Source organism: Eucalyptus grandis, chromosome 9 (assembly GCF_016545825.1).
Source record: "Eucalyptus grandis isolate ANBG69807.140 chromosome 9, ASM1654582v1, whole genome shotgun sequence".
NCBI lineage: Eukaryota > Viridiplantae > Streptophyta > Magnoliopsida > Myrtales > Myrtaceae > Eucalyptus > Eucalyptus grandis.
Genome location: NC_052620.1, coordinates 24,024,843 through 24,045,447, shown reverse-complemented (window position 1 = coordinate 24,045,447; position 20,605 = coordinate 24,024,843). Strand labels below are relative to the sequence as shown.

Below are 20,605 nucleotides of genomic sequence, written 5' to 3'. Positions count from 1 at the left end.
GCAACAAATGTAGAGGTTGATGAAGTTATAGATGGATTGGAAGACAGTGTGGATGATTTACCAGTGAGAGGCATAAGGTCACTTGCTGAAATCTATGAAAGAAGCAATGTGGCAATGCTTGAACCATCTAACTTTGTGGAAGCTAAGGAGGATCAAAGGTGGATTGCAGCAATGTAGGAGGAGATTGCAATGATCCAGAAAAACCACACATGGGAGCTTGTTGACAGAACATCTGATAAGAATGTGATTGGGGTTAAGTGGGTGTTTAGAACAAAACTTAATCCTGATGGTTCTGTCAATAAACACAAAACTAGACTGGTGGTGAAAGGCTATGCACAAATATGGGGAGTAGACTATTATGAAACATTTGCTCTCGTTGCACGACTTGATACAATAAGGTTACTGTTAGCTATTGCAGCAAAGAAGGGGTGGCCTATATTTCAATTAGATGTCAAGTCTGCATTTCTGAATGGAGAGCTTGAGGAGGAGATTTTTGTTGAACAACCTGAAGGCTTCAGTATCAAAGGGCAAGAAGAGAGTGTATACAGGTTGAAGAAAGCTCTATATGGACTGAAGCAGGCTCCAAGAGCTTGGTATGGGAAGATAGATTGATATTTGCAGGATTTTGGCTTTGTAAAAAGCTTAAGTGAGTTCACTCTTTATGTCAAGAAGGTGAATCACAGTGTTGTAATTCTGTCACTTTATGTAGATGATCTATTAGAGACGGAGAATGATATGGAATTGATAGAGAAGGTGAAGCAAGATCTATTTGCAGTTTTTGAGATGTCAGACTTGGGAAAGATGTCTTATTTTTTGGGTCTGGAAGTCAAACAGGCTTCATATGAGATCTTCATCTGTCGAAAAATACATGAAGGAAATTCTAAAAAGTTTTAGATGGAAGATTGTCGAAGTGTAAGCACTCCTATGGCTGCTAAAGAGAAGCTGCAGAATAATGATGGAACAGATGCAGTAGATGCTTCTATGTATAGAAGTCTGATTGGGTGTCTCATGTATCTTACAGCAACCAGAGCAGATATTTTATTTGCTATGAGTGTTTTATCCAGGTTTATGAGTAGTCCTAATCAGTTACTAGCAAAAAGGGTCTTGAGATATCTCAAAGGAACATTGTTCTTTGGTGTGAAGTTTAATAAATGTCTGAAGTTTAATTTGCAAGGATTTTCTGATAGTGACTAGGCTGGTTCAGTAGATGACATGAAGAGTACGTCTGGATATTGTTTCAATTTTGGTTCTGCTTGTTTCTCCTGGTGTTCTAAAAAGCAAGAGATTGTAGCTCAGTCTACTGCAGATGCTGAGTTTATAGCAGCTACTGCAGCTGCAAATCAAGCTTTGTGACTGAAAAAGATAATGAAGGATCTGTGGTTGAATTCTAGTGATTGCATTGAAGTTAATGTGGATAATCAGGTTGCTTTAGCAATATCTCAGAATCCAGTTTTCCATGGCAAAACCAAGCATTTCAAAGTCAAATTTTTCTTTCTGCGTGAGGTGCAACAAAATGGCAAAGTTAAGTTGGTCTATTGCAGATCTGAAGATCAGCTTGCAGAAATGTTCACAAAACCACTTCAGGCTGGAAGATTTGAGCTGTTAAGAGAGAAAATAGGAATTTGCAGCAGCAACTGATCCAAGGAGGAGTTTGTTGGAATTGTTCAGCTGCTGTTTTCTGTAATATTTTCCTCTGTTTTACTCTGTTTTTTTTTATTTATTAAAAAACAGCCAAGTTCGTTTAGTTATGCATTTAGTGTTTTTGTTATTTTCTAGGAAGTTAATAGCACGTTTGTGTGCAGTTATGTGTTTTACGTACGTGATCAGTTTTTGTTTTGTGTTTAGTGGTTGTACTTGACAGTTTCTTTAGAAAACCGACGTACGCAAGTTTGTGCTCTGTTTTTTCTGTGCTTCTCTTCCTCATTCAAAAACTATAGCTTCTGGTTTTCTGTTTCTAGTTTACTGTTTTGATCAGTAACAACAGGCTTGCCAAAATCTGTTACTAATTAGAACACTCCGAAGGATTATGGTACAAAAATGTACTAGTACTTCAATTCTGTTATTGCAATAGTCTAAACAATACAGATTACCAGCCCTGACGATACAAGGAGAGAGAGGGCATTATGATACTGTCCATAATCCTAACTGACTATTAGAGAGGATAATAATGGACCCATCTCATAAACATTTCGTAGCATTCTCTTCTATAATATTCTGGAGCTGTGTGTCCAGCACCCTACAAAGGACGCAAAACCAAGTTGCTTCAATTATTCCATCCACTTGTGAAAGTAGATAATAGACATCAAAACAGCAGAAAAGGAAACAAGTAAAGCAACCCAAAAATTGCATACCTTGACTGTAGCATAAGTTAATCGATATCCATGTTCTGAGTATTTCTTCGTGTATCTGCAGTTCATTGATCTAGGACTTCAGCTCCAAACACATTAAAGCGGCAAAGACTACATTGAAAGAGAGGACTCACCCTGCAACTTGACCATCCACGAACCACGGTCGCCAGTCATTTACAACCGTCAAATTGAGACGTTTTATCCATTCAACCGTACCCACAAATGGAACAACCATGTCACGATCACCACTGCATCAAAAGGGGTATATAAGGAGGGGAGAAGCTACAGGTACCTCCTTGTCAAACAAAATGTTTGTTAAGCTGTAACCTATGCATTGTGATCAACAACGTTTTCCCTTCCACTTAGTCATGCTGGTATTTGGGATGAAAACCGATTTCCTCGGTACAAGATGAAAGTGATAAATGACTATGGTATAGTGGTGCCATGACGCTTAGCAAGCATACCGGACAAAACTTATGAGTAGTTTGAGAACTCAAAGGGGTGCCAGTAATTACCACTCCACCAAGACCTCCAAACCCAGTGTGCTGAGGTTTTTATGAACTTCAACAACGCTCTGAATGTCTTTTGTGTATGCTAAGCTTTTGTTGCACCTCTTCCAGTCCATTACTGTCCCCTGTGTTGATTATAATATAGACGTCTAAATTTTTGCAAGAATCAAATTGTCACTACTCCTATGAGTAGTCACCCAACCAAATATTTTAACTTACCGGTCTAACATTTAAAGCTTTCTGGACCCTTAGATCATTTGACCACGTATAGGACAAAGCGTAGTTAAAGGTCTGCAAAAAGAATCAAAATTATAGCCTAACCACACTCTTGATTTGTGAACAGAAAGAGAAAGTCATTTGCCGGAACATGTAATCAACTGATAAACAATACGACAATCTTACCCGGCACCAATATTCAGGAATTCTTGGGGGCGAAAGAATAAATTCCGTCGTATCCTCTTGTACAGATCGATGACCAATTTCTGGGTTCATTTTAGGGGATGCGAAGACACACTTTGGTTCCAAAATGTCATTCTTGAAAAGATCTTTAACACACTGTAATTCAAGAAAACAATTCAGTCTGATGCCTGATTAACCTTGAGAAAGTCTCCAATTTTGTAGGTCTTGATTTGCATTACCCTTTTGATTGCCCCAAGAGCAGTCCAGCACTCTGTATTTGATGGATCCACATTAACATAGGTCTCATTACAACTTATTTTTGCTGCCTGGAAAGCATAGATAACAGAATAATTCAATTAAGCTAACAGATGACTTCACTGTCAACATGGGAAACTATAGTCCATACCATGTGGCAAAGAAGGGAAGATACGTAGGAATAAGACATCCTGATAACTGAATTCATAAAAACCAAGCTATGATATGAAGCTTTTGAGAATGCTCATAGAAATTTCGAACCAAAGAGTCACTTCAAGACTGCATCAATGTAGGAGACAAGGAAGGTGACTTAAAGGAGACAGTTAAATCACCTCATAGAGTTCATCAGAGATAAGTGCCATCCTGTGAGCAAATACAATCTTCGAGTTTTCATCGACAACTGAATCTGTTCTTGGACTTCCAATGAGATAACCCTGAAGATCAACATCATATCAGCAGCTTAAGACCTCAATGCCATATAGAAGCTGGATCATGCAGAAGTGAGCACTGGAGCTCCAAAATTAAATTTTACCTTGAGATTCAGGCGTGGCGCCACACCATCCTTGTTAGCTAAAAGTCCATAGAAAGAAGCCAAAAATATTTAGCCTGAATTTTGTATGAACAGGAAAAAGAAATTGAGTGAAAGATGTACCTTCCACTACATATTGGGTGACAAGGGGAACCATCATGCCAGAGTAAGAATCACCACCAATGAATAGTTGAAGCTCGAGATATTGTGGGTGCTCAACCATCCACTGTGCATATAAGCATTGCTTGTTATAAGTCAGTTAGTTGATAATGAAAGAGTAAATTTAACTCGATTCAAATTAATGTGACAGAATCCTTCACAAGAATGGATAACAAGTTTTTTAATCACTTGGTCAGAAGCATCATATTGTTGCAGATCCTGTCTTACTAACCTCTCTGAGAAACTCATATGCTTGCTCTGCTGAACTTGAGTCTGAAGAATACCAACCTTCATCTGTCGTTGAATAAGAAAATCCAGTACCAACTGGCGAATCTACAAATATGATGCTAGCTGTCTGAAGAGCAAATAACTAGATTTATGACATCGTTCACAAAAATGCAAAGGAAAATGAATAGCTTGTGTGAGTATTGAGACCTTTGTCCAAGCGTACTCATAAGGTCGCAATTTCGGCAATCCTCCTTTATAATTCTCAATATCAAACTCCATTGGACCTGCACTTACATATAAGCTAATTAAGGCTATTTCCAGAGAGGAAGCCAGTGTAATGCATATCCTATTGTGTATCCAGCGTGAGAATGCAATGTCCTTTAACAATCAATTCCATATCTTGCTGATTTTTCTTTGTAATTAGGTCATGAAGAATCCTGCGATAGCTAAAACATGTTTGACTTGTCTAATTAGTTCTTGGGCATGAAACAAACTATGGGCAGTCACCATCCATAATTTGCATAATTAGTCAATAGACTTTGCTAGAGATCTCATGCAAATATTTGCAGATAATGAATGCTCGAGTGTGTCATTACCATGTTAGCAAGATAAATACCACCTTAAAAACAGATTTAGAACAATGTTAGCCATGTCCAAGAACAGAACACTGTTAAATTTTAGAAATTCGCTTCTTCCACGTAGTCTGGTAAACAGCATAAGTGAAGATCTGACAGCTAGCTAATCCAATGATTACATCCTAGCTAATATTATCGAGGTCCTGCTGCAAAAGAATAATTGAAATGGAGCTAAAACCTGCTTGATGATGTCTATGTGCTACTGAAACTTCTTAAAGACGACACATGGTCTAGTCCATTTAACACTTCGATTGCTACTTCTTCTTCTTTTCCTTTAATTTCGCTTTATTTCGTGACTAGTCAGATGGTTCATAAGCAGTTCTACATTTGCTTCAGCAGCCTAAAGCTGTTATGAACCTTCTCGATATCATGTCAGGTTTAATACTGTTGAAGTATCAGGTATGGACATATCATCCCTTCTTATAGACTTGATCATGGACTCAGTAGCCTGCAGGGCATAGCTAGGCCCTTGGATAAATAGGTGCACCTGGGAAAGTACTCTACATGTAAAAACCTGACTCAGAATCAAAATATTTCTTTTTTGAGATGAGGAGGGATTGTGTGACAAGTGAGGCCCAGCATACTGCTTAATTCTCAATCAAGGCTCCTTCACTGAGCTCTAGAGACTAGATACAACAATCACTACTGGCAATCAAAATCCCAAGAATGTATTTCCTTATTACTGCCCTGTCATATTCTAAAGTGCGAATAAATTTAAGAACTGTTATATTCTATCAACTTATCTACGAAATATCCACACAAGGAAGGGAATGACAATTCATTTCTCTTCTTTAGATGGTTGACTGTAGCTACAACCAAAACTGCTTACTTTCTCTGAGAAGTATTAGGGGAAGAACAAATAGATAGGTTGTTCTATAATATAATGACCGAGAAAGCAATTCCAAATTAAAAGTATAAAGGCAGGGGTCTCACTAGGAAATTGCACTCATTTAAACACAGCTTTACCGTCCATAATTGCATATCCAGGCACGTTCTCTTGAACTATCAAACATCAATACTTAAGCAAACTCAAACTAAGGAGAAAAAGAAAAGAGAACGCCTGAATTACAAATTATGAGTGAATTTTTTTGTAATTTACGAGAATTCAACTTGATCAGTCTACTATTTAATCTTTGGGCAAGGTGAATGGTCTTCTTCTGTGAATTGGGACTAATCTTTTTCCAATTCTCAACCGAAGAAAAAAAAAATTAGTACCCCGTGATCCAAGCTCACTTAACTCCAAGTTAAACCACACCTACCATTCTTCACGCTCCTCCTAACTAGGAAGGTCACACCTAAACGTAGACATCTCTCTAATCACGAAGATAGGAAAAAAGCTTCTCTCTGTGTCACATGCTCAACCCCAACCCAGCAAGAGTTCATGGTGACTCCCTGACAACAAATTCTTCCACGCTCATCTACTTTCGAGTTCAAAACTTAACAGTCGTCCAATTAGGCAAAATGGATCCTTTCTATGAAAAAAACTGGGTGAAAAATGGAAAAGGCAGATCTTTTTCGGCAACAGACCGTGTTAACGTCCCGCTCGTAAAGCACAGGTGAAATTGCAAGTTCCAAAAGAATTCATTATACGCGACACAAGAAAATGCGGCTCCGTCTGAAACCATGAAGGCACTCGTCAAAAAGAAAGCGTTTATGATAAGGAAAGAGACAGAATATGAAGACGTGCCTATCTCGTAGATGAGTCCATTGAAGGAGGAGCAACCAGGGCCTCCGGTGAGCCACAGGAAAATGGGATCCTCTTCAGGGTTCCCTTGCGATTCTATAAAGTAGTAGAACAGCTCCGAACTGCCCACCGTCAGGTACCTGACGATCATGACAGCAGGGATCTCCCCAAATTCAAATTCAAGAACGTCGTCCGCAAGAAGCCACCAAAAGGAAGCGTCGAGAGTTCAAGAAATATACCCGGTTTCGAGCTTGAACGGAAGCTCGCCCCCCTCGTACCCAGGAAGATACTGGACAATGGAACCGGAAAGGGCCGAACTTGCACAGGACAGCAGGATCAGCAGCGACAACGAGAGCACCCTCGTAAATGACTTCGTGGAAAACGATGATTTTGAGTGCGCGGCACTTGCCATGTTGGACATCACTGAGCACATGGCTGTTTTTACGGTTCTTCGGGCGTCTGAAAAGCTGTAAGTTGAAGTGAGTTTATATATAGAGTGTGGAGAAGGCGCAGAGAAGAGGGAGTTAAGTGGCACTCTTAAGTTCAGACAGAGAGTGGTTTTATTGTCCTAATGGAGAATTGGGTTCTACTTTTCGCCCCATATGCCCTTTCTAAATGAATCCCTATAATTTAATTTATCCAATCAAATACTTCTATTTATATAATTTTCTAATCAAATCCTTTGAGCACCAAATTCGACCAAAAATTAAACTAATGTGATCGTTGACAGCTAAAAAAAATGACGTGAATAAAACACATAAATGCTCAAGTGTATATGTGTGGAAAAATTTAGACATTTTAGATATGGCTGAAGTGTCATATGACGTCTATCTTAATCACAACACAATATCGTCCGATGGCAGTGCCTGCTGAATTTTATTGGATTTGGTGTCGAAAAATTCAAAAGATAAAAGGACTTGATGAGAATAATTAAAAGTACATGAAATTAAGTAGAAAATGTGCCAATGTAAGGTGGAATTTTTCTTTTTTAGAAGGATCAATAATAGCATATTATAACACACTCTCGTTGAATTTTTGTCTCTTAGTGTCTCATAATTGCATATTATTAGATGAGCATCCCCTTATTAGATGAGCATCCCCTCATCGCAAGAAAAACTATATCATTCCAAATGAAATATATTTAACAAATGCTCTAAAGACATTCATGAAGATGATTCATTTTAGCAAGAGAATGTATTTGAGGAAGAGACTGTGAGGAATTATCATAAATTGAATTAACATACTAGTTAATTTTTTTTCTTAAAAAATAATGTATATATGGGTTTTTAAAGAATTTCTTTTATTATTCTGGTATCTTGCCTAAAGTAAAGATTACCATTTGGAAAGAACGAGTAATGATTAGTATAAAGTATCAAGGAGTAAAAATTGTCGAATCTCAATGCACACATATATATAACAAAACTCGTGAACTTTGATTAGTTATGTGATCAGCTCAACCGATTCAAAGCTAAATACATTGATTTCTATAAGTTGAGAATTCTTTGGAATTCCATCGCCAATTCAATATCATCTGTGAAAAGAAATAGTTTGTATTAACAAGATGGTTTTAATAAAAGTCTGAACATTTGTAGGGTATACTTAATTTGGTGAGTTATATTAATAAACCAGTCTAGAAAACTAGTATACTGATACTAAGTACATTAATAAAGATTTTTAATATATATATGGGTAAAGAATGAGGGTAACAGTCTTGGTTCTCATGTCACTCGTTCCAGTTACATTCTCCCTCAGAAAAAAAGAACAATTTTAAATCTAGAAAGCAACCGATGCGGGGCTTAGAACCAAGTTACAATCAGGTTCAATTATATCTTCATCTTCCCCACCTACCCCTGGAGAAGCAGGTAACGGGAGCTTGGCAAGCGACACGTGCATCAATTCCTCGCCTATCCCCAAACAGTCAAATAGACGACAAGCTTAATCACTTCGTAGGTGTTCCTAACCATTTCTTGGGACGAATTCCAAACCTGCTCTACAATTGTTTATTCAAACTCACCCTTAAAACATTTGCTAAATCACGATTATAAAATGATTCAATGCCGTGTTCAAAGGGGCATCAGCACTAAGCACGAGAGAGCATCCAATTCCTTCTCCAGTAAAGATGTAATTCAATTTATTCTTGGACTTTGCTGTTTACATCACCGGTGAAATGATAAGATACTGAAAAAGAAAAAGAAGAGATTTTAATGATTGGAAGTAATGTCGACTTCAGTCCTATGTATTGCTTCAAATTGTCTGATTTCGGCCTCTGTCTTCATTCGTCGTACCATGTCGGGTCAGGACCATGTTGGTAGGTTTTCACGTGGTTGATCGACCAGATCCCGCGGGGGACTCACGCCATAACCGGTAGATACAACGGCATGGGATGCATCTTTGGTATCGAAGGTCACCGGTATTCACGTGCTTGGAGAGCTTACTGTTTGGTGAACGTTAAGGATGTACTATACACATGATAAAAATGCATGATTAGAAATTCTCTTTCCAACCCATCGTGGGAGTGAAGCAACAACTGTCAGCCGTTAAAATTAAGTCGAAATGAAAACTTTGGATCCTGCTATGTGTTTTTTATACTTTAACCAAGGCAGCTGAGTCAAACAAGGGTTTTTTTTATCTGTATAAAATCTATTCCTGCCCATCACGTTTTCAAAACGTCACTTGGGTACTGATCCTTTCATGCTAAGAGAATACATATGACAATTAAGTGAAGTCTAAGGAACCTTTGGGACGCAGCTGGTGCTTTAGCAAAAGAAAAAAGATTGCACTCTTTTAAACGATTGAGTGCATTTTGGCTGGTCTGAGTCGATAAATGAATACAGCGGCGGATTGATCTGGTTGTAAATTGCCAGCAATTTGTCGGTTTCTTGATTTGTTGTTTTTATGGCAGTTTGGACAAAATGCTGATAACAAGCCAATGACCCAATCCTTCAGACGATGTTGCACCAAATGGATTGATTATTGGTTTTAAGCAATCAAACCTCCAATTGCTTGACGTATGAACATTGCATTGTTGTAATATATTTATTATTCTAAATATGATCCCAATTTTATATTTCCCAATTAACTTAGATCTATTGCCCAATTTATTATCCGCGTTTATTACATGATATTTACTTGTTAATATGTTACAGTAATGGTCTTGATGGAAGACGTCGATAACGTAAGAAACGTAATAAAATATCAGGTCGTCTAGTTCAAACCCCATCACTACAAAAAAACACATTACCACGTTTGAGGGGTATTGACTAGTAAAACAGGACATACAGATCTAATTGTTCCATATTCGCAGATCGATCACGCTTCATACATCCGTTCAACGTTTGGAGATTTTTTGTATTTGCAGATTTTCATCAATGGCTAGAGGTATGTTAATTCTTACGTTTCCACAAATCATTCTCGAATTATGCACGTATTTATTTGACAATGATAGATCGGGATCATTAGGTTTAGTTTATATTTAGTCTTACAATTGGAATCAAAGCTTGTATATAATTTCTGTCTTGCTGAAAATTTTGAAATTTTTGCATGTTTTCACCAAATTATGTATGGATAAAATTTGGATCTTTTATAGCTTGGAACAGAATTTCAAATTATAGCCAAATTCGAGTGACCCACGCGTGATAATGGATCTGCATGGTCACATCATCATTAGGAAGAAAAATACTTAAATATTTCGACATATTACTGATTGTCGGAAGTAAAATGAGTGGTGAAATTTTGGTGGTTAGGATTTTAGGGCAGATCGTTTTATGCTTAATTTTGGTCAATATGTTAATCGTTTTTGCCGGATCTTGAACCTATGGGTTCATCTCAGCATTTTCTTCAAAACTCATTGATCAATTTGAACGGACATGGGCGGTGGAAGAAGACCCAAGCAGCCGAATCAAGGTAGTTCGCGGCGGAGGAATGGTGGAAGAAGAGAAGGCCGAAGAGAAGGCCGAAGAGCGTGTGCAAGGGGAGGCATGGGCGCGTGCATTGCACAAGCCTGAGAGCCGCGAATCGGCACATGTGCAACATTTTTCTGTTTTGTCCCCTCTATAATTGTAGAATTCTGATTCTACCCTTGTCCACATAAAATTCCGATTTTGCCCTTCCACATTAGGAAAATTGCGATTTTGTCTTGGTCGCATAAAATTCCGGTTTTGCCCTCCCTTTAGCGTGAAAATTTACTTTTTTGTCCTTTTGGGCGTAAAATTCATATTTTAACCCTTAAAAGTGAAATTCCATTTCTAGCCTTGCGTGTAACATTCAAGTTTTACTCCTTTTGCACGTAATTTTGCTGTTTTACTCTTACATGCAATTTTATGAATATTTTCTTATAAAATTAAATGTCTAGTGATCTGTATATATTTAATTAATTAAAGATTAGCCACATCATCTTTGATTATATTAAATTATATACATTAAGAGTTTTTGGATCACATATAATCAAAGACAATAATTGTGATTAGTCCCAATAATATTATGAATTTTATCTCACAGGAATTTTTAATATATTAATGTGATTAGTTAGGATGAAATATTATTTTATCTTTCTTAATTTACCTCCGGGGATTAAGGAATGAAATATAATTTGATAATTTCATCATGATGTATTATTAATCTATTTAAATTAGAAATTTTACCCACAGACAATTTTTGATGTTATGTGATTCATATTTTTATAACATATTTTACATTGATAAAATATGATTTAAGTTTATTTACCTCAAATATATTGAGACATAAGTTTTCTTTGATTATGATGCAGTTTTACCACTTACGATTAGTTCTAGTATAATTATTCACGAACTTGATGGAAATAACTATAAAGAATGAAGGGAATCGGTTATTCTCTAATTGGGGTGCACGCATCTTGATTATGCTCTACGGTTATATGAACCACCTGAACCTACTAAGAATAACACTCAAACTGAATATACTCTTTATACACAATGGGAGTGGTCCAACTATTTCAGTGTGATGTACATAAAAACAAAACTCTTTACTAGTATTTATGATTCAGCCATTCAACATAATAATGCTAAAGAATTGCCGGAGGCTATTGATGCACAATTTGAGTCTTTAGAGAAGGCATATGCTATGACCCTAATTTCTGAAGCTTACCAATGAAGGAGGTGTGCAGGAGCACATCATGGAGATGAGGGACATTGCAGCTCAGTTGAAGGATCTTGAGGTTGGGATATCAGAATCATTTCTCATATACCATATCTCGAACACTCTCCCACAAGAATATGCACATTTCAAGATCTCTTATAGCACACATAACATTGTTGACACCTAAATTTTTGCCTAAAAATCATTTCCAAAAACTGGAAACTTGTTTTTCCACAAAAATATTTCATGTCAAATTCTTACATGTAGATTATCAAGGTGTTTAGTATAACTTTTTTTAATGAAAAATGTTTTTCCTATATATATATGAAAGAAACAAAGAAACAAAGAGAGAGCAAAAAGAAGAAGAAGCAAGTTGGGGTCAATGATCTAAATATGACTAGCCAAGCCCAGGAGGTTAGATTAGAATTAGAATGACAAGTTGGAGCCAAAATGCAATTTCCAAAAGTTGAGGGACCAATTTCGCCCGAGCCCTTAAATCATTATCTTGGCCTTCAATTGAGTTGAAATTGAACTTGGGTCAAGTCTAATTAATTAAATCAGGCAAAAATGACCAAATTACATTGAATTGGATATTCTCGAGCAAAAAAATGGCCAACTTTGAGGAATTCTCTTGCAAAATTGGGTGGAGACAATTGCGAAAAATGGTCAAGATCTTAAACTACTATACATGAGCTTGCTAGTTGATAAAAAAAAAAAAAAAAAAAACATAGCCAAATTGATGGATTAAAGCACTCAAACTAGTTACCAAAACCCAGCTCACAGTTAGGCCTCAATTCGGAGTTGCTAAGTAAGCAACTTGGTGGCCCCACCATATCCTACTTAGCATCCCAATCAGTCTGATCTTTACACGTAATGGAAGACCATGATTAGTAGTGCAAGTGGAAAAAAATTAGCTAGGGATAAGCCGCTAAAAGCACTAGAAAATCACAGCGAATCTGCACACTCAACAGTTGCAAAAGTTGAAAATTTTGGCTAAGTCAGAAAGTGGGTGAACTAGCTCAGTTGGCAGGCTTAGTAGATGGACAAAAAACAGAACAAAAATCCATTAATTCAGGGAATAAGATCACTGAAGCAAGCTCTTTTGAGGCACGGAAATTATGAAACAAGGAGGAAAGAAGATAACTCACAATCGTCCCCCAAAGAAGCCCTCAGAAACAACTCCAAAAACACAAAAATCCAGAAATTCCAAACCGACCTTTGTAAAGAAAAGTGAAATTTTCATAAACTCACAGACAAAATTAACCAAAACCTTCAACTAGAGAGTGAAATTTCACTTAAAAATCTTTCTAACCATAGGTTGCACGTCCTAAATAGAGATCGGGAAGACCTCCTAAAGCCCCTTGAAACAGTACCCTCTTGGCGGGCCAAAAAAGTATGAAAATTTTTTCTTAAGTGTTGAGCCCGATTGGTCACAAGTGAAAGAAATCGAGTTTTTTTTTTTTTTTTTTTTTTATAGAAAAAGTAAGAGACAAATGAGGAAATCCATGAATTGTAACACAAAATAGAATACATATAGTTTGGTTCAGTGTTAATTTGGCTAACAAAGGAGGTTCTGAAGTCTAATTTTGGAGGTCAACGATAACCTTCGTTATCAGTTCTTTTCCCTACAGATCTCATTTCTAGTTTGAATGAGACAACTTCCACATGCCTAATCTAGGGCCGTTAGTCCGCCTCTTTAGGCAAATACCCCTAAACATTCTTCCTTTTCCCCCAGACGGAAAAAAGAGAGATCGCGACAAACACTAAATGGTCAATCAATAAATTCATAACCATGTGTGTTCAAGAAGAAGAGAGATTGCTAATGGAATTCATTGCAGGGTTTTTAGAACTAGTGCAAACTAACGGGAAGTGAACAGAACATCTATTCATAAAACAATATGTGATTGCACATGAAAACTATTGGGATATGCAGATTAGTTCTCAATAGTGGTTTGTTTTAATTTTATAAATGAATTTTTATATTTCTAATTTTTCTAGGAATTTAATTTCAGTTTCAAGACTTGTACCTTTGAAATACTTCTTTGAATTTTCAGGTTCAACATTCAGTTTATCGTATAAATCTGAAATTGTTGGGAGTGATATTTTGTCTGACAATCCCTTTCGAATTAACTTACAAGACAATGACATGTATAATGCGATGGACGTTCACGATAATGCTAGTATAAAGTGATGTATTGTGAATAAGGATTCCTTTATATTGTGACACCGAAGATTGGGACATATTTTTATGGATAAAATTAAGTGATTGGTAAATGATGGAGTACTTAATACTCTAGATTTTACTGATTATGACACTTGTGTAGACTGTATAAAGGGAAAACAAACAAACAAGTCAACGAAATATGCTAAAAGGAGTACAAAAATATTTCAAAAACATACATATAGATATTTGTAGTCCGGATATAGACTCAATTGGTCAGAGATACTTCATTTCTTTCATAGACGATTATTCACAATTCATATCTCTACTTGCATCATAATAAGCTCAAAGCACTAGATGCCTTTAAGGTAATTAAAATCAAAGTAGAGAAACAACGCGGCAAGTAAATTATGATTGTGAGATTAGATAGATGTGCATAATACTATGGTAGATACACTGAAGATAGATCAGTACCTGGTTCATTTGCGAAGTTTCTTGAAAAGTATGAGATTATTGTCCAACACACTATGCCTGGTTCATCGAACCAAAATAGTGTTGCAAAAAGAGAAAACCGAACGTTATTGGATATGGTACTAAGTATGCTTAACAGCTCCAAACTTCCTAAGTTCTTGTGGACTGAAACTTTTAAAACGGTTGTATACATATTAAACCAAATTTCAATCAAGACCGTTCCAAATATGTCTTTTGAGTTATTCAAGGATTAGAAACCCAGTTTGTGACATGTACGCGTTTGGGGATGTCCATCTGAAGTAAGAGCTTACAATCCACGGGAAAAAAAAGTTATATCCAAGGACTATAAGTAGGTATTTCGTTGGATAAGCCAAAAAGTCCAAATGATACAAGTTTTATTATCCATCTCACATCACTAGATTTGTGAAATCAAGAAATGCTAAATTTCTTGAGAATGACCTGATCAATGGGAGCAATCAATTCAAAGACCTTGTTCCCGAAAAAGATTATTTAGATACTCAACCTTCCACTTCAGGTATTGAATTTGTCATTGTTTACAATGCCCATTTAGTTCAACCAGTCGTTGAACAACCAATCATTAAAGATCTACAACATACTGATATTGATCAAGTAGACTCGACTATTCAGCAATTACTATATACTATTGAGCTTCCAGTTAAACAACAAACTCTTCAGGAAAATGTTGATGCAATATCAAGAATGTCTACTAGAATGAAGAAATTAGTCTCCTAATGACTTCATTGTGTATCTACAAGAATTTGATTATAATGTTAGAGCTGAAAGTAATCCCGAGACTTTTTTAGAAGTCATGAGTTGTGATAAATCCAATTTATGATACAATGCTATGAAGGAAGAGATAAGTTCTATGGCATCAAACAGAGTCTGGGATTTAGTTGATTTGGTTGATAGTGCGAGGCCAATAGTTGTAAATGGATCTTCAAAACTAAGAATGATTCATTAGGTAATATTGAGAGATACAAAACCAGACTCGTTGTCAAGGGATTCACTTAAAAGGAAGAAATTGATTACACTGAGACATTTTCTCCTATATCCAAGAAAGATTCTCTTCATATTATTTTGGTATTGGTTGCTCATTTTAATATGGAGTTACATCAAATGAATGTGAAGACGAGGGTTCTTTAATGGTAAACTAGAAGAAGTGATTTACATGAAACAACCAGAATGATTATTCTCTAATGCTGATGAGCATTTGATATGTAAGCTTAAAAAGTCTCTATATGGCTTGAAACAAACATCTCGCCAATGATACTTAGAATTCCATGAGGTCATCTCTTCATTCGGTTTTGTAGAGAATGTCATAAATCAATATATATACCAAAATGTTAGTGGGAGCAAAATTTGTTTCCTTATGCTATATGTAGATGACATTTTACTTGCAACCAATGATGAGAGGTTGTTATATGAGGTAAAATAATTTTTTTTTCTAAAAGTTTTAACATAAAGGATATGGGTGAAGCGTCAAGTTCGAATTTCAGCGGCGTTACTTGGTGACTTAACTGTTGGCGTGAGTGTGGTGGCCAGCTTGCGTTAGCCCCAGGTTCTTCCCGCCGGCTGTTGGCTTTCGGGGTTTCTTGGGTCATAAAAAAAAAAAGGATATGGGTGAAGCGTCTTATATCATTGGCATTAAGATCCATAGAGATAGAGCTCGAGGTATATTAGGACTATCTCAAGAAACCTATATCAATAAAGTCTTAGAGAGATTTCGGATGAAAGATTATTCACTGAATATAGTAGCCATTATGAAAGGGTGATAGGTTTAATTTGAACAAATGTCCAAAGAATGACTTTAAAAGGGAGCAAATGAATAACATCATATGCTATCAGAAGCTTGATGCATGTTCAAGTTTGCACTTGACCTGACATTGTTTTTGCCATGGGAATATTAGGAAGATACTAGAGTAATCTAGGTATAGACTACTAGAAAGTTACAAAAAAGGTGATGAGGTACCTTCAAAGAATAAAAGGATACATGCTTATGTATAAATGGACGGACAGCTTAGAGGTAGTTGGTTACTTCAAACTTTGCTGGTTGCATTGATTCTCGTAAATCAACATCAAGATATATTTTTATATTTGCTGGCGAAGCTGTATCCTGGAGGAGTGCAAAACAAACCTCGGTTGACACTTCCACTATGGAGGCAGAGTTCGTTTCTTATTTTGAGACCACCTCACATGGTGTGTGGTTGAAAAGTTTTATATCGGGACTTAGAGTTGTGGATCTCATTGTTAAGCCATTAAGAATATTTTGCGATGGCTAAGAATCACAACAAGGGTATGCGAAGTAAGCACATCGACATCAAATGTTTAGCCATCAGAGAACGTGTTAAAGAGAAGAAAGTAGTCATAGAACACGTAAGTACTGAATTGATGATAGCTAATTCTTTAATTAAAGTTATGTTACCAATGAGTTATAAGGATCATGTATTTAGAATGGACATTGGTATTTTCTTTATATAGAAGAATTTGTGAAACTTTATTCATTTGCAATGTTTTTCTCAATACAGTTATTATGAGAAAAATAATTACATTTGAGCTAGAGTAAACATAAGGTTTATTCATTAAGTTATTTGATCACATATGGGTTGATGGAATGTATTGTGATACACGGAAGATAATACTTGTTACGCCCGATCCTCGGGCACGCACCCATCCCTCACCTTGGTCGATTAAATAGCAATGTCCCAGGACGCATCGCCAATCCTTTCATTTTAATACGTATGCAGAAGCATATAAAATAAACCCCAGACATTAAAACAATAGGATAGGAAAGTAGAATTTTAAATTTCAACTTTGAAAACAACCACACTTATATACATTGCAAATCATAGTGCAAATATATACAAGTCGATTTGTTTAGTCAAGTTCTAAACCACAAGTTCCTAAAACGAAGTTTGCAAAAATGAATCAACTTCCATTAAAAGAGGCTTGTCCTATGACTAGCTAGTCTAATAGGATCGTCAATTCTTCAAGCTTCATCTTCTACACTTCAGGCCTCCGGTCCTTCACCCATGCCAACTAAGGACTTGAAAATGGTTATTTAATAACCAGTAAGATAATGTCTTAGCGAGTTCTACCCCCTAAGACCCGATTAGGAAGCCAATACACTTTAGAGGCTGCTTAAGCACAATACAAGTTAGAGGACTTACCTTAGCCTCAGTTCCTTCCTACAAGTCATTATATATATCAAATATACACGATCACATCACATTATATCAATCAGATCGAATTATCGATCAATCGATTTAGTCGATTACATGTCATTTCGACCATTTCTTAGTCGGCTCATCTCATACTATCTATAAGTCCGTTTATATTAGAACTGCTCACTACTAAGCTGATAAATAGATAGTATAGCTCGCTTCTGAGATGATCAGGTATACTGTTCTCTACTAAACTGCCATATCACCCGTAGGCTGATATAGTATACCAATAATGTTCAATCTAAGCTAATAAGGTATATTACTCTCTACTAAGCTGCCGTATCGCTCTTAGGTTGATATGGTATACTGACATTGCTCTCTGCTAAGCTAACAAGGTATACTGCTCTTTACTAAGCTGTCATATTGCCTGTAGGCTGATATAGTATATCGACATTACTCTCTGCTAAGTTGACAAAGTATACTGCTCTCTACTAAGCTATCATATCAAAGCCCGTAGGTCGATATGGTATATCATCCTAATCATACAACCAATTCTATCTTTTTATCATTCTTGATAAAAATAACCGTATAGGGGTACACGATCAGCCTTAACTAAAATATCATAATTTCACTTTTTCAAATATCTCACTAGTTTCAACAGCCAATTACATATTTTTGGCGCTGTAAACCAACGCCTGATAATTTTCCCATTAATTACCAAAATTAATTAATTTAGGAATAAAATCCTCAAAATCATAATTAATTCAACACAAATCAACACTCAAATAAATAAATGGACTACACCACAACAATCGGCATAAAATTCCGGTTGTTGGCTATCCCTGCCTAATTTCCGGAAAATAAATAATTAATTAAATAACTCCGAAAATTATTAAATAAATACAATAAATCTAATTTAGGCCTATAATGCCTAATTGGAAGCCGAGACAAGCTCGAAAAATTACCAAGACTCGCTTAGTAAATACTATGACTTATTTTCTTGCTAACTACATCAACCATTTGCCTAACATGCATTGATAAGTCTCTAATGTAATTACTCTAATTTAATCTATCAACCTAATTGCACTTAAATAAATCTAATCAATCACTATGAATCATTAGCATACTAATAAGGGATTAGTGATCAAAACTCATTTGATTAAAAGCGGAAACCGGTTCACCTCGACGACAAAACGACGGCGACTGAAATCCAAATTTTCGGCGACGTTGACAAACACTTGGACTGGGCCCAAAAGCCTTGCAAGCCCACAATAAGTGCTGGGCTTGATCTTGGGCTTAGGTTGCAGCAGGGTTGGGCTTGCTTCGCGGCCTCAAGAACTCAATTGATGGGCTGCTTCTTAGGCTGGGCTTGAGCTGTTGTTGAGGAAGTTGGGCTGCTTGGTGGGCTACACAAGAAAGCCCGAAGATGGGCTTTGCTGGGCCCGAAGTTTGCTGGCTTGGGCTGACTTGCGGCTGGGTTTCTCGCAAGCGGTTGATGAAAGTTGCTGAAGACGAAGAAGCGTGGCTTCGCTGGATCTTCGAGGGACATTGAAGAAGCTGCTGCGTGTGAGCTGCTTCGATTGACTGCACACACGGAAGACACGAGGAGGGGCAGGGAACGTGGACGGCTTCGGTCTCTTGGGGCGGTCAAACAAGAGCTTGCTCGGCTGACCTCGAGAGGGGAGAAGATGCCGCGGAGATCGAGCTGGGCTGGGCTTCTTGCGGCTGACTTCGTGCAGCTGGCGTTGATAACAAGAAGGAAGACCGGTTGAGGTGGCGAGCTGGCTTCGGTCGGCTGAATTCGTGCGGGCGAAGGAGAGACCGAAGTTGAGAAGTGTTGAACGTTGACTCGTGGGGGACAAAACTCAATGGAGATGGGCGGACGTGGAGAAGACTCGCGGCAGAGAGAAATCTCGATGGATGATGGAGTTCAATGAGGTTTGCAAGGGAAAGAGCAGAGAATGAAAGCAAAACAGAAAAACAGAAGGAAGAAATCGAGAGAGAGAGAGAGACCAAAGACACGAAGGGGAGAGGCAGCGTGCGGAGGAAGTCTCGGACAGAAAAGGGGCACCAAAAGTCAATGAAGTTATCTCAATTGCTTAATGCTTTGTCCCCCTAAAAGCCCTCAATCTTATCCAAAGTGTCTCCAATACTTTCTAGCTTTAACCGAGCTATGCTTGGCAAACAAGCGTGGAGATTGATGCAACAACCTCAAGCTTTATGGAGTCAGATTTTTAAGGGGCTATACTATCATTCTACCGATTTCCAAGCGGCGGCGAGAGGACATCGACCTTCTTGGGGATGGCAAAGTATTCTTGTGGGTAGGGATGCAATTTTGCCAAACGTTAGATGGTCAGTGGGGAATGGAAGGAATATCAGAATTCGAGAGGATAGATGGTTACCAAGAGGCATTCTTGGTGGACCTGCGACAAGAGAAGAACCCGAATTGGTGGCTGATCTCATTGATCCAATCCATAATAGATGGAATACTTCTGTGATGAATAATTTTCTAGATGACGGTATAATCGCAGAGGCCCTAACCATTCCAGTTAGACCGAACATTGCTGCCGATAAAATTGTCTGGACAGCCACAAAGGATGGCAGCCATACGGTGAAAAGCAATTATCATGCTCTGTCTTCTATGGACAGAATACACAGCAATAGTATTGCATCGACTTCTTATCAGCATCCTAAGCTATTGTGGAAGAAAGTATGGGCTATGCGAACTGCTCCTAAACTGCGTGTCTTTCTATGGTCAGTTTGTCAAAATGCACTCGCCACTTCCGACAATCTGTTCAGAAGACACATCACCGCCGAACCATTTTGCCGATTTGCAAACAAAACATCCCGAGACAGAGAACACTTATTTCTATCTTGTTCGTGGACTAAAGACATATGGGATCATCCTCAAATCAATATACAGGTAAGTTCTA

The 20,605-nt window shown here is 37.3% G+C and overlaps 1 protein-coding gene and 1 long non-coding RNA gene across 2 annotated transcripts; both read right to left on the bottom strand.

The window, feature by feature from the left end:
- Nucleotides 1-1,986: 1,986 nt before the first annotated feature.
- On the bottom strand, nt 1,987-7,272 carry LOC104418640 (serine carboxypeptidase-like 18). Its single transcript, XM_010030035.3, has 14 exons — nt 6,986-7,272; nt 6,750-6,886; nt 4,635-4,711; nt 4,432-4,554; nt 4,164-4,266; nt 4,044-4,081; nt 3,844-3,945; nt 3,496-3,582; nt 3,260-3,412; nt 3,077-3,148; nt 2,864-2,982; nt 2,483-2,596; nt 2,352-2,406; nt 1,987-2,236 (listed from the first exon to the last, which is right to left on the bottom strand). The coding sequence occupies exons 1-14, from the start codon at nt 7,177-7,179 to the stop codon at nt 2,153-2,155; spliced, it is 1,458 nt and encodes a 485-aa protein (XP_010028337.2). The 5' UTR covers nt 7,180-7,272; the 3' UTR covers nt 1,987-2,152.
- Nucleotides 7,273-17,299: 10,027 nt separating this feature from the next.
- Nucleotides 17,300-19,731, bottom strand: LOC120288170. The gene is made up of 2 exons (XR_005546462.1): nt 18,854-19,731; nt 17,300-17,547 (listed from the first exon to the last, which is right to left on the bottom strand). It is a non-coding gene; the product is annotated as an uncharacterized LOC120288170 (long non-coding RNA).
- Between the last annotated feature and the right edge of the window lie 874 nt (nt 19,732-20,605).